The 12780-nt window shown below is 37.8% G+C and overlaps 2 protein-coding genes across 5 annotated transcripts; one reads left to right on the forward strand and one right to left on the reverse strand.

Moving 5' to 3' along the window:
• Nucleotides 1–477: 477 nt before the first annotated feature.
• med7 (mediator complex subunit 7) lies at nt 478–2873 on the reverse strand. 2 transcript variants are annotated; one of them, XM_029440949.1, is made up of 2 exons: nt 2686–2873; nt 478–1531 (listed from the first exon to the last, which is right to left on the reverse strand). In XM_029440949.1, the coding sequence occupies exon 2, from the start codon at nt 1520–1522 to the stop codon at nt 758–760; it is 765 nt and encodes a 254-aa protein (XP_029296809.1). In that variant the 5' UTR covers nt 1523–1531; nt 2686–2873; the 3' UTR covers nt 478–757. The 2 variants fall into 2 exon arrangements, with proteins under 2 accessions (XP_029296809.1, XP_029296810.1); XM_029440950.1 differs by lacking the exon at nt 2686–2873 and adding an exon at nt 2208–2612.
• A 2094-nt stretch (nt 2874–4967) lies between these two features.
• Nucleotides 4968–12258, forward strand: itk (IL2 inducible T cell kinase). Of its 3 annotated transcripts, XM_029441470.1 has the most exons (17): nt 4968–5253; nt 5418–5522; nt 5653–5734; nt 5861–5986; nt 6226–6263; nt 6712–6863; nt 6963–7028; nt 7119–7173; nt 7614–7693; nt 8001–8143; nt 8352–8426; nt 9232–9400; nt 10017–10233; nt 10321–10385; nt 10512–10630; nt 11570–11727; nt 11839–12258. In XM_029441470.1, exons 1-17 carry the CDS (start codon nt 5116–5118, stop codon nt 11902–11904), a joined length of 1854 nt encoding a protein of 617 aa, XP_029297330.1. In that variant the 5' UTR covers nt 4968–5115; the 3' UTR covers nt 11905–12258. The 3 variants fall into 3 exon arrangements, with proteins under 3 accessions (XP_029297330.1, XP_029297332.1, XP_029297331.1); XM_029441472.1 differs by lacking the exons at nt 4968–5253; nt 5418–5522; nt 5653–5734 and having other exon boundaries at nt 5971–5986; nt 6675–6863; XM_029441471.1 differs by lacking the exons at nt 4968–5253; nt 5418–5522; nt 5653–5734; nt 5861–5986 and having other exon boundaries at nt 6028–6263; nt 6675–6863.
• The last annotated feature ends 522 nt before the right edge of the window (nt 12259–12780 follow it).

Consider the following 12780-nt stretch of genomic DNA (forward strand, 5'->3'; position numbering starts at 1 on the left):
GTTACTGGATTAATGTACACATACCTAGAAACTGCCTTTTGTAACAGAAGTCATAGGAGGAGGTATATTTTAATATTTAAATTCACCCCCAAAGCATTTGGCTCTGTGTTGCAATAAGGAAATTAAGATCCTTCTAAGGAGATGTAAACTAAGTAGAGTGCTGCTGCTGCTGGAAAAACTGTTCCACGTAAAAGCCAACAAAACAATGGTTAGATTATATAAGTGTTTTACATAACGCTAAAGGGAAGGGCTTTAGGAATACTATGTAACTAGAGTCTATACAAACTGACCTGACCATGACCTGTCAATAGATTACACAGCGTGCAAAGTATGCAACAGGATGTAAATGCTTTGTAAAGATAACGGAATATCAACACTTAAAATTGATTGAAATACATGAAATTCGCTGTGATATGATGCAGTTTCCCTAAAACCATTGATAGGTTTAATGATCATATTTGTGACAGCTTTGCACTCATACTGCAATTGGAATTTCTTTATTGGTTTTATTACAAAAACTGAAAGTTTTCACCCCAATTGATCTGTGTAATATTTACATTCCTCAAATATCTTCACAGGAACTTAATAATATCTACATAATGGCTTTTAAATAAAACACCATTCAACTCCAGTTAGGATTTCAGGCCCAGTGAAAACACAGCACACATTTCCATACTTTAACTCTACGTACAGCATACAAAAACAAACAAACACAGTTTTGGTGTACAAAAAAAGAGACGACTACTTAACGGAAAACTTAAGCAATTTCATCAATAACACTGCACATGGCAGCATCCTTGTCCCACATTTTGTCCCTCTTTGAAGCAGGGACACTCTTGTCCTGATGACCTGCTGCCATACAGCTGGCACCTGCTTCTTCTACATCCATTGGTTCTGTGTTCAGCCTGGGGGCCTGCCCAGAGGAAAAACCAACACTAGCTTCTGCAGACACACTCCTTGGTCCATCACCAGTACCATCCAGGCCCTCTGTCTGTGGTAAGTCATCAGGTAAGGAGGCGAGGCACCCTTGGATCATCTCCACCACCCTCTCCAGATGTTTCTGGAACCTCTCGGCTGTCTCTAGCCTCTGTCTCTTCTGCACCTCCATCATCACCCTCAGTGTCTCCCTAGCTTGATGTGGCCTGTACTCATTTATCAGGTGGTGCATATGAACAAACAGAAGCTTCAAGTCCTCCAGCTTCTCCTCACGCTTTATACTGCCCGGGCTCTTAATAAGGATGTCCAGCAGGTCCAGAAAGTTCACAAGAATGGACATATTGAGCTTCTTAAGCTCCCGTTTGTGATCAAACTGCATAGGATGGAGCCTCTCGATGCCTTGGCTCTCCAGTGGCCGGATAATGAGGTCATCACACTGGAACTGGTTGCCAAACATCATGTAGCTGTCTCTGATGGGTGGAGGTGGCTTAGGAGCCAGACCCTTGCGTATGTTTTCATCTGTGTACTCTTTGATGTACTGCATAGGCGGAGGAGGAAGGGCACTAACCTGCTGTGGTTCACCCATGATGATGACCTGAAACGGTAACAGAAGTGTTGTTTATCGGTCTGTTATCCTTAACAAGCAATGCAAAACACATTTCCATTACCAGTTGCTTGTCTAAATACCACTTAAGGATTCCTCTGTACAATTTCACCAGGAATATGCATAGCGATAGGCTTAACTGCAATTGATAACAGTAGTAACATAAGTGGTCTAATCCTTTTTTCATGAAGGTAGCAATATCATACAAAAATGCTGTTATGCAAATATTCAAAAGGTTACATGTCCAAAAGCAAACAAAAGTGTTGTGTAACAGCCCAGTGTTTAAAGTCAAATACAGCAATATGTAAATATCAAGAGTACACACACTCATTAAAAAAAAGAATGGCCGCTTTCAGAGTATTGAAAACTATATTAAAGCAGTAATGTGCAAGTAAGCTTAACTTTTATTGCTGTGGCCAGTCCAGCGGTGTGGTCTAACTTTAGATAACGTTACTTCTGAGAATTTGTATTTACAGTGATGAGATGCGTTAACTTCTCACGTTTTGTATGACTGTACAAATAGACCTGTAACTAAAGCCGTCAAAAAACCTAAAGGAGTAAAAAAACTCGACATGTTTCCCTTAAACGTTGTGGAGTCAAATCATTAATTTGCAGAATTGGAGTAACGTACGTTACTTAGCTAATGTGACGTTACCATTAAACTTACCGTAAAATGTAGCCCATTTAAATGTAGTAATTATGTTCATGTACTTAGTTAGTTTCCATCTCTGGAAAGGACTTTTTCTGTCCACAAACGATCCAACATTTGGCCGCTTCAACTCGCAGATCTTCTCCATATAAATAAAGTATGCAAGAAAGTTATCCTGCTAGTTGTCAGTAACGTAACAGTCGTTAACGTTACTAGCGTTGCTCGCATAACAGTTAACTGTCCGAACAATTGGAGAGAAGATATTATCATTAACTATCAAGCACATGTATTCACGTTGTTGAATGTGCAGGTCTTCAGTCTACAACCAGTCGTAGGCGTTAGCAGAATCAAACCTAGCTAGCTAACTAGCTTTGTGGCTAGTGTTTGGCTATCAGTACTTCTGCTAACATCTGCTAACTAGCTTAGTAACGTCGGTACCACACATTTACCAAAAAAAATGTGCAAATGAAAAAACAACGATGATACTTGTACACACCTCTTAAATGACTCCTCAGCTGCTGAATGTAGACTGTATATGAAATGTCACAGACGTATCAAATCGGACATTTAGCTCATGACTAGCTTAGCTCTTTCCATTCACTGACATGAACGTTCGTTTCTGTCCTAATTCGATTGGCTGAACTGTGCTCGTGACAAGTTTTTGATGGAGCGGATTGGACGGTACCTGAGGAACAGACTAAACGCTGATTGGTCTTAACATTTATTGAAGATTGTTTCTGTACTATTTGCTAAAAACATAATTATTATAAAAACAATGTGGTGAAAGGGATACAACGTAAAAAGGTATGGTTATTTTTAAGACATAATTTCTGTCTCCCATAATAACAAAACGTGTTTAACTTCTGACGCATATTTGAAACCACTTTTATTATTTAAGTATACTATTAGGTTCCACCAAATATTTTTCTAGCTAAAGCTGCCTTTAACAAAAATATGCAGTAGTGTAGTAGTAGTAGTAGTAGTAGTAGTAGTAGTAGTAGTAGAGGTAGTTTATTATCGAGAACTTTCCAAGCAAGAAACACAAAGTGATTCAGAGTTAGAAAAGGCAGCTGACAGAGACAGGGCCACATATTAGACCAGACTAATGCAGGTTAACTTTCTCCAGTGCAAAGACACTGGCCAGAGATAACCATCATTAAAACAGTTTCCTGAGATAAACAATTGCAAAACATTGTATAATTTTTTTAAAGTAAATAAAATGTAATATTTACGAAAGTACAGAAATTAGCTATGTAAATTAACATCTCACAATAACAAACTGAAAATGTATTAGTTGCTAAGAAAATACGATTTGTAAAAATCGGTATTAAGAGGAAAACATTCTAGATTGGCATTACAGTCTTGGTACCAGACATTGTGCAGGCCATTTTCAATTACCTTATCAATCTAAATCCTAAATTATTTTTACTAAAAATAGGGCCAGCACAGGATAATGTTTTTCACAATTTTCCATATGTTTTATAGTTATTGTTAATGAAATTGTAGACATTTAAGTGCTCAAGTTGGACACAATTAATTTACATTCCCCAATCCACAGCACAGGTTCCCTCATAAAGAGGATGGAAGTTTATTTTGAAATATAGTAAAATATTCGAATTTTGTACTAATGTCATAATAAAACTCATACAGTTATGTCAAAATGTCAAAGCAAATAATAGAAACATTAAATGGAAATATTTGTACCCTTACTAATGTAAATATATTTTCTTAAACCCTGGTTTTGTCTTAATTGTCTACCTATTACCTTTTACAATAACAGTGCCTTTCCTTCAGTGAACATTGAAATGGTCCATTCTCATCCAAAGTTTTGATGCAGACTAAATTGTAGAAACAAATGTCGTTAGGGTGGTGCTACAGCATCCATCTAAATCTACCATGTTTAGTGAGGATGAATTGTCTCGGTTTTTAACTCTCTTTACGTTTGGTCCAAGGACCGAAACATTGTGTCACTAATATATTTCATTGCAACTAAACAACAGTGTGCAGTCAAGTTTTCTCTATCTCTATCTAATACTCTCTAACTCTAACCATTATTTCTGAGATCCAAAGATAACTTTCTATTTCCCTCTTGGAACCCAGCTCTAATGTTGCTTCCCGATCCCAGCACAGTTAGTATATGTCTCTTTCTGTCTGTAGTTATCGTTATATATATATATATATATATATATGAGAGAGAGAGAGAGAGAGAGAGAGAGAGAGAGAGAGAGAGAGAGAGGAGGGAGGAGAGAGAGAGAGAGAAGAGAGAGAGGGAGAGAGGGAGGAGAGAGAGAGAAGAGAGAGAGAAGAGAGAGAGAGAGAGAGAAAGAGAAAGATAGATAGATAGATATATTTAATAAAAGACAAGATCACTGAAAGCATCTCACAAGTGCTGTAAAAAAGCAGGCAAAAAAAACATTATTTAACACAAAACACCTCCAAAATCCTGTAGAAATGACTTTGAATTGTCTGAAACCTCAGTTTCAATACACAAGTAATTTAGTTTCTGATTTAGTTAATCTTCTCAATATTAAATGAACAACCCTGACCAATCTTTATATGTTTGCCTAAACTTTGTGTCGTTACCAGAACACATATTTTGGTGGAAAATGTTTGAAAGTGCAGAGTTTTAAGAATCACACCGACTTATTGCAACATAGTTTAATGTGAAAGTGCATGTGAGTGCTTGAACAATTTGTGGGTGTGTGTGTGTGTGTGTGTGTGTGTGTGTGAGTGTGTACATAAGCACAACCCATTGCATGCCGTAAGGATGTGGTTTACCGAGTGCAACAACTTTATGCAGGAAGCTCCAGCTTCTATCAAGCTCTGATCTACTGTTTTGTTTTCTGTCACTGCGAGGTGCTCAATCTCTCTCTCTGTAAGTCGAAAGCCACCGGTGTTTTCCACAGTGTTGTTCGTAGCTGTTACCATGTTCCCCCGGGTGATTCTGAAGGGAACTATGATTAAAAAATCACAACAAAAGAAGAGAACATCTCCGTGCAACTACAAAGAGAGGTTTTTTGTATTGGACACCCAAGAACTGAAGTATTCTGAACGCCGCCTGGGTGTAAGTATGCACTTCCCCCACAAATACACTGGATTTATATTAGAAATGATGCAATGTTGAGGCTGAGTCTGTTCATTTGACATCAGAGGAATCACTTTTAATTTGAATAATATCCACGGTGTGTCCAGTACAGCACACATAAAGTTAAGATCACGCTCTTTCAGAGGAAGCCCTTGCTGAAAGGTTGCATCGAGCTGTTAAGGATCAAGTGTGTGGAGATTGTGTGTACTGATGTCCCCATACCGTGCAGCTATAAGTACCCTTTTCAGGTGAGGTTATACACGATAATCAAATATTTACAGTGTGTTTATACAGTAAGTGTAATGTATAATTAAGCATGGAGTGTGACACAACACAAGAACAACAGTAATATTTTCTCAAATGTAAATGTCTTTACAGGTTTTTCACAACAACCACTACCTATATATTTTCGCCCCAGACAACGATTGCCGTCAGAGATGGGTCAGAGCTCTTAAAGAGGGTGAGCGATTTCTACAACGTCATGTTTCAGACAACGATGTGGGTGCAGCAAATTATTGTGAAGCCTCGGTTGTATTTCACAAGCTCGATGTTTCAAACTATGTTTCTTTTATTCCGCCTGATTTAGAGACAAAGAACAACAGTTTGGTGGCAAAATACCACCCAAACTTCTGGATGGATGGAAAATGGAAATGTTGCCAACAAACAGAGAAACTAGCGGCCGGTTGTCATGTTTATGACCCAGTGGGTTATGGTTTGTATGATTTATTCTATTCTCCTTAATTGTTTTGTATATCCATCAAGTGCTTAAGTCTAATTTGTGTATTTGATTCAGCGTGACATTGCCTCATCAGTGTGAAAACAATCTCATGTAAATAATGTAAAGTATTGTCATTTTCTTCTAACATGTGCTTAAGGCAAATCTTGATCTACATTTAGAAGTGTTACGTGTACAAAAAACATTCTCCAATGACATTTTTTTTAATTCCACAGCTTCTAAAAAGCCACTTCCTCAACTCCCGGATGCAGAGGTACCACTTTACTAAAGCATGCAGAACATGTGATGTTAAATTATTATTGTTGTCAAACTACAGGGGGAAGACAAAATAGTATTTTGGATGTTTATTCTGTTGCGTGTATCAATTGCAGCTCGGTTTGTTATCTTGTATTGCTCAATTGCTAGGCCTCCTTTATAGCTGACAATTACATTTTAATGAAGGTTGTTAAGTTAAAGTCCTTTTCTGTGGGGGGGGGGGGAGCTTTTACATCTGTTTTGGATTTTGTCTGTATCTAAAAAAGAATTTAAAGTATAAAAAAAACCGAATAGGTCACCGCTTGCTTTTTTTCAGCCCTCTTTTTAAGAAATGTCACTAAAACAGAGGAGCTTGTTGCTTTTTGATTCATATAGCTTAGTAATATCTTTAATGATGTTTTTTTTTTAGATTTTTAGATGCCATTTCCTTTTTTTATTTCTGCCAGGGGGGATTTCTTAAGGAGGAGCAGATAATGGTCATTGCTCTGCAGGACTACACACCGCGCAGTCAAGATGACTTGCCCATTCAGAAAGACCAGGAGTACACGCTGATTAACAGCTCCCACTCCGAGTGGTGGGCCGTACAGGATGACAAGGGGTAACTCGCATAAAGATGCAACTTACTGTACATTTAAAATAATACCATTTTCAATAGTAAGATTGATTATGAGTCTATGATTAATGCTTATTTTCTCAGGAGCCAAGGCTTTGTACCCAGTACTTACGTAGCTGAGAAATCTGGCAACAACTTTCAGAGATTTAAGTGAGTTAGTTTTAATTTCTCTGGATATCTGCAAATCCATTCTGCCCTCTTTACATATCAATGATTTGTGTTTAATTGTTCTTCTCACAGATGGTACAACAACAACATAACCAGAGGGGAAGCAGAGGTTTTGTTAATGAAACAGGTACAACAAAAAAATAATCAATGTCAGTGTTTAAGGATCCAGTAATTATTTCTTTTTCATTTGTTTACGCTTCCAGCCGTGTTTTGACAGAAAAACATGCTCCAAATAATAGTTGTGCTGATAATTAGCAGGATGTTGCTCCCGTGTGACGCAGTGCTCTTTTGCTGTGACTGTGCCTCCTACAGCATTCTCACATTTTGCAAAAAAAAATGCAAATGCACCTGCACAAGTAGAATGTGAGATGACATTGGATGTGAAAAAGTGTTTCACAACCACAGTGTTTCCTTCAATGTTGAATTTCCTGCTGTAAAATCACGCTTTGAAACATTTTTGCAAGTGGGAGGTAGAACAGCAATCCAACATCTGTGACTCAAAATGACAGCTTGTACCAGTAAACATGTCTAAAATGACAAATTTCATTTATTTTTTTTTACTTTCAGGGAAAGGAAGGTGCATTCATGGTGCGTGACTCGAGTAAGGCAGGAGTCTACACAGTGTCAGTCTTCACCAAAGCACCGGGGTAATTTTACTTCCTTCTTACGTATTTAGCCACAAATAATGACATGTTTAATAGATAATATGATGCTAAATATATATACATCTGATATATTTGATGACATGTGACAGAATCTTTGTATAATTCAATAGATGCTCCAGAATAACTAATAATAGCTTGACACGCCTGGGGTATATTTAGAATGAACGTGATGAGAAATCAATGGCATTTTTTGTCATTTTATGCTGTTTATTGTAATTTATTGGGAACATTTCACACTTAGGTGTGATTTGTTACATAAAAACATTTAGCATCTCTTTCTTGTCTTTAGGTCTAATGGGGAGAAGAATCCAAGAGTGAAACATTACCAAATTAGACAGACAGAAACAAGAGAGGCCACATTTTACCTGGCAGAGAAGTACTTGTTCAGCACCATTCCTGAGCTCATCCATTACCACCAACACAACGCTGCCGGTAAGTGTACTGGCTCGCATGCAACATCATCAGATCAGATGCCAAAAGGAAGTTCAGCTGAATTAACAGCTCATGTCTTGTAAATAGTGCAACACATTTGTAAATTTCCCCATCGTGGGACTAATAAAGGATTTCTGATTCTGAAATGTCATAAGATATGCTGCTCTGAGATGCTTTACTGAACATGTTTTCACATATCTGTGTGCAGGCCTGATAACGCGTTTGAGACACCCCGTATCTCAAGATGGAAAATGCTCTCAGGACGTTGATGATCCCTCGAAAGGTAAGACAAAGTACTGTTGTGTAAATGAGTAAGATGGTTGAACTGGAGTTTAAAAAGAACTTTAAATGCTAAAGTTCTTGATTTTGTCGCCCTCTAGTGGTTCACATGGAAGTATACTACTGACAGACTGGTGGTGTGCAACAAACCTTAAACTTTCAGAATTCTTTGATTATAATTAATATTACTAATTATTGTTATATTTAACTTTTTTTGTACTATAAAAAAACATATAAATATGTGCTGTAATACGAGCAAACAAGGAAAAAATGAATAACAATAACTCTTCCTCTATCTTCATTATATAATCTCTTTTCCACGCTCCAAAACAAAACAGACATTTTTTCATACTTAGTGGCAAAAGATAAATAGCTTGTAGCTCCAAGGATGGCTATGAGTGGATCAGGTTTAACGCTTCACGAAAGACTCTGAGAAACAATGAAAGTGTGTAAAGTTTACTGCATGGGTGTAATGTAAGTAATAAGTTACAGTGATCTTACAGCAGCTGAGGTGCGTTGTTGAGCACCTGTTCCACATTCTTTTGTGCTACAATGTTTATGAAACATGATCTGTTAAATCAGCTGAACTTCCTTTTGAAATCAGATCTTTCGTGTTAATAATGTTGAATGCGGAAAGCCAGCACACTTACCGGCAGCGTTGTGTTTACTGCTAATGGATGAGCTCGGGAATGATCAAACACCAGTGAAAAGCAGTTTAACTTGCAGGAATAATAGAGTCCGTGTAGCGTGTTTGTTACCTTAACAGGATTATCAGTGTTGGTGTTCTCCACCTGTTTGCTGCTCAACAGATCAGTGGGAAATCGACCCCGTGGAGCTGACCTTGGGTCAGGAGATAGGCTGTGGCCAGTTTGGACTCGTGCTGGAAGGGAGATGGAGGGAGAACAAGGTGGCAGTGAAGATGATAAAGGAACAGTGCATGTCAGATGAGGATTTCAAAGAAGAGGCCAGGGTCATGATGTAAGTGCACTTTAAAAAGTTTAACTTTAGTTTATTAACACAAAGGAAGTGATACAACAAGAGTATATAGCAACAGACACAGCATAGATTGTGCAGGAGAGATAAGAAAACCCAAAAGGCTAATAGTAAAACCTCTCATCTAGGATTTACAATGTATCATATCATAGTATTATGGATGTGTGTTACCTTAACATGATGAGATTTTACAAAAGAACAAACTTAAATACACATACTGAGCACATTAACTATGACATAGGTGTTTTGTTTTTTATATTAAACTCCCTGTTAATATTGTTTTTTGAAGGGGAGGTGGATATGTACTGACCCAAACAATATTACAGTATGACATGTATAGATACATTGAAGTGTTAGAAGACATGATTGATTTAGCAATAAACAAACTTTGCTAATGATGCCCAAAGACTAATAAACCTAAAAAGGTTGCAGTATGACTTGATTAATTTCAATATTATTAACAAACAATGTAGCATCTTCTTTTGGGTAACTTATATTTGTATTTCTTATCATTTATTTTATTTTATTTGTAATTAGGTTTGCTCAGTTGCCTCATATTGTTTCAGTTTCAGTTTATGTATGTGTCGGTGTGTTGAAACAGGAGATTGTCCCATTGTAAGCTGGTGCAGCTCTACGGGGTGCGCACCCAGTGTGCTCCCATGTGTCTGGTGTTTGAGTTCATGGAGAACGGCTGTCTGTCAGAGTACCTGCAAGACAGGAAAGGCAATTTGTCTCAGGACACGATGTTGGGGATCTGTCTGGACGTCAGTGATGGGATGGCTTACCTGGAGAGCTCCAACTTCATCCACAGAGATCTAGTAAACCAACAGATGATAACTTTTTATGATACTATCGTGTGTTTCCGCTCTATTAAAAATAATTCTCTGTTCCTCTTTTTTCTGCAGGCTGCCAGGAACTGTCTCGTTTCAAAGAACAATGAGGTGAAGGTATCTGACTTCGGTATGACCAGGTACCGGTATGCTTTTTTTTTCACTGAATCTGTGTCAAGCTTTTTAATCATAATACTTATTATGTTTTTACTATAGCTAAAAGTCAGCTGCTGTATAAGGATGTGTGTCCGCTCTCCGTACTGTAGGTTTGTGCTTGATGATCAGTACACGAGCTCCCGGTGCTCCAAGTTCCCCGTCAAGTGGTCGGCCCCAGAGGTCATCAAGTACTGCAAGTTCAGCAGCAAGTCTGACGTCTGGTCATTCGGTGTGTTCATCCGTCCATCTGTGCCTTTCACTTGCTTTGTGTGTTTGATTTGCCGTTTTTGTATTCATACAACGTCCTTCCTTTATCTTTTTATTGAACATTTATACATTTTGAGATTGCATGTATAGCTTTCACAGGAAAACAGCAGGTCTTGGGAGTTTTGCTGGCTGGTTGACTAGACAGCAAAATCCCTTGTGTTTCCCTGAGAGCACATTGACTCTGGTGTTGTATGTGTGCTATAGTGCAACCACAGTTAGAAGCAAACAGAAACAATTTCAAGACACAGACATTTTTTTTAATTGAGATTCAGGGTATGCACTGAAAAATGAGTTATAATATACAAAACATAAAAAAAAAAACACCACAAAAATAACCCTAAATAGATCAGTTTGTATCACAAAGAGAGAAAAATATCAAATAAAAAGGGATAAATGGTAATAAAGCAACATGTGGAGGAGCAGTCATGATACAATAACGTTACATAAATGATTGGCTTCTACTTAAGGCTCTTGTCCAGGATGCAGTCGGTGGAGGACTCCAATGCAATGCCAGCATTTCTGCAGCTGTTAGGCTGGATATATTTAGCAAGGACAAGTCATTCAGCATTATAATAGTTGTGCATGGCTCTACACAATTCAAGATCTTTGTCAATAAAGAGCAAACCACTTTCCATTGCCGACAACTCCATCGGACTAAGTGATAAATAACTGACGGGACAAAAGTAACAAACTGTTTCTATTTCTATATCAGCCAGTCCCAGAGTAGTGTATGCAAAGGAGCGTACACTGAACAACCACAAACATGTAAATGATTAACCAGATTAACCAGAAGAACGGATTTTCATTTGTCCTCATCTCTTAAAATAATAATAACACTGACTGACAGTCAATCTCTCTAAAGGTGTGTTTATTCTATAACAACTAGAGTCTCCCTGTTCAGGTGTGCTCATGTGGGAGGTGTATAACGAAGGCCGTCTTCCTTATGAGAACCGCACTAACAGCGATGTGGTGGACTCCCTGAATTCAGGCCTGAGGCTCCTGAAGCCCCGCTTGGCCCCAGACGCTGTGCACCTGCTCATGGAGTGGTGCTGGAAAGAGGTGGGTACAGGAATTAAACGTATTCCTAGTAGAATAACTGCTGACATACAAAATATACAGACAGCCAAAGCCTTTGAATTAATGCTTTTGTTTCCATGTTCTTATTCTCAGAAACCAGAAGATCGTCCGTCCTTTGCTCTCCTCTTGCATGAGCTGGCCTCCCTCTCAGACCTGTGAAGATAAGATCAGGGGTTGAAAACTATGAAAACAGACATATTTATTTTATTTATTGATTTATTATGCTTGTCATTGCTTTGATTAAGATGATGACATTTTCAAATTCCTGGATTTTGCACTTTATCTGTTCCTAGTCTATTCCTGAGAAGAGTCACACACTCACACACACACACACACACTCCATGCAGACATCTTTTTATTAAGGTTTCAAATATTATATAAGGTCTCTGTATATTAAGCAGGTGAGAAGGTTATGTTGTTTAAAACACTGTTAATTAAATGGATTTTTTTTTCTCTTACGTTTTTCAGCATATTTTCAGCACTACAAAAATAAAAACTGTTTAAACAACTTCACACCATAATACCTTTTTCTGACTTTCAATTATACGCTCAGTATTTGAGTATTCAGTATCAAAAAGGTTACCGTATTTTCTCTATGACTAAACTATGGCAAAATACAGCCCAATTTTCTTCAAAAATGCGCTTTAGATATGGTCACACATTACTGGGGAATCTAACAAATATTGATAACTAACTATCATTACTGGGACAAATGAAATGTGTATGTGAGATCACAACAATCATTTTCAGTCTGTCAGTCAACCGAGCCAGGCGTCGTGCTCTGCAGGTGTAGTGGCCAAAGATGGAACTACAGGCCTCGCAATGCTCTCTGGCCCAGAAAGATAGAAACTGTAAAAAAAAAAAAAAAAAGATTCACACTTGCAAAATAGATACAAGTACCAAGTCAAAGATGGATCTTAATATATATTACCAGAGAAAGACAATAGGGTAAAAAATCCTGAGCATCACACACGTCTAAATAACTACTTAATTAAATAGAGCCTATTTTATATGTGGGCCATCTGTTAGGAAAGT

Source organism: Cottoperca gobio, chromosome 10 (genome assembly GCF_900634415.1).
Source record: "Cottoperca gobio chromosome 10, fCotGob3.1, whole genome shotgun sequence".
Classification (NCBI taxonomy): domain Eukaryota; kingdom Metazoa; phylum Chordata; class Actinopteri; order Perciformes; family Bovichtidae; genus Cottoperca; species Cottoperca gobio.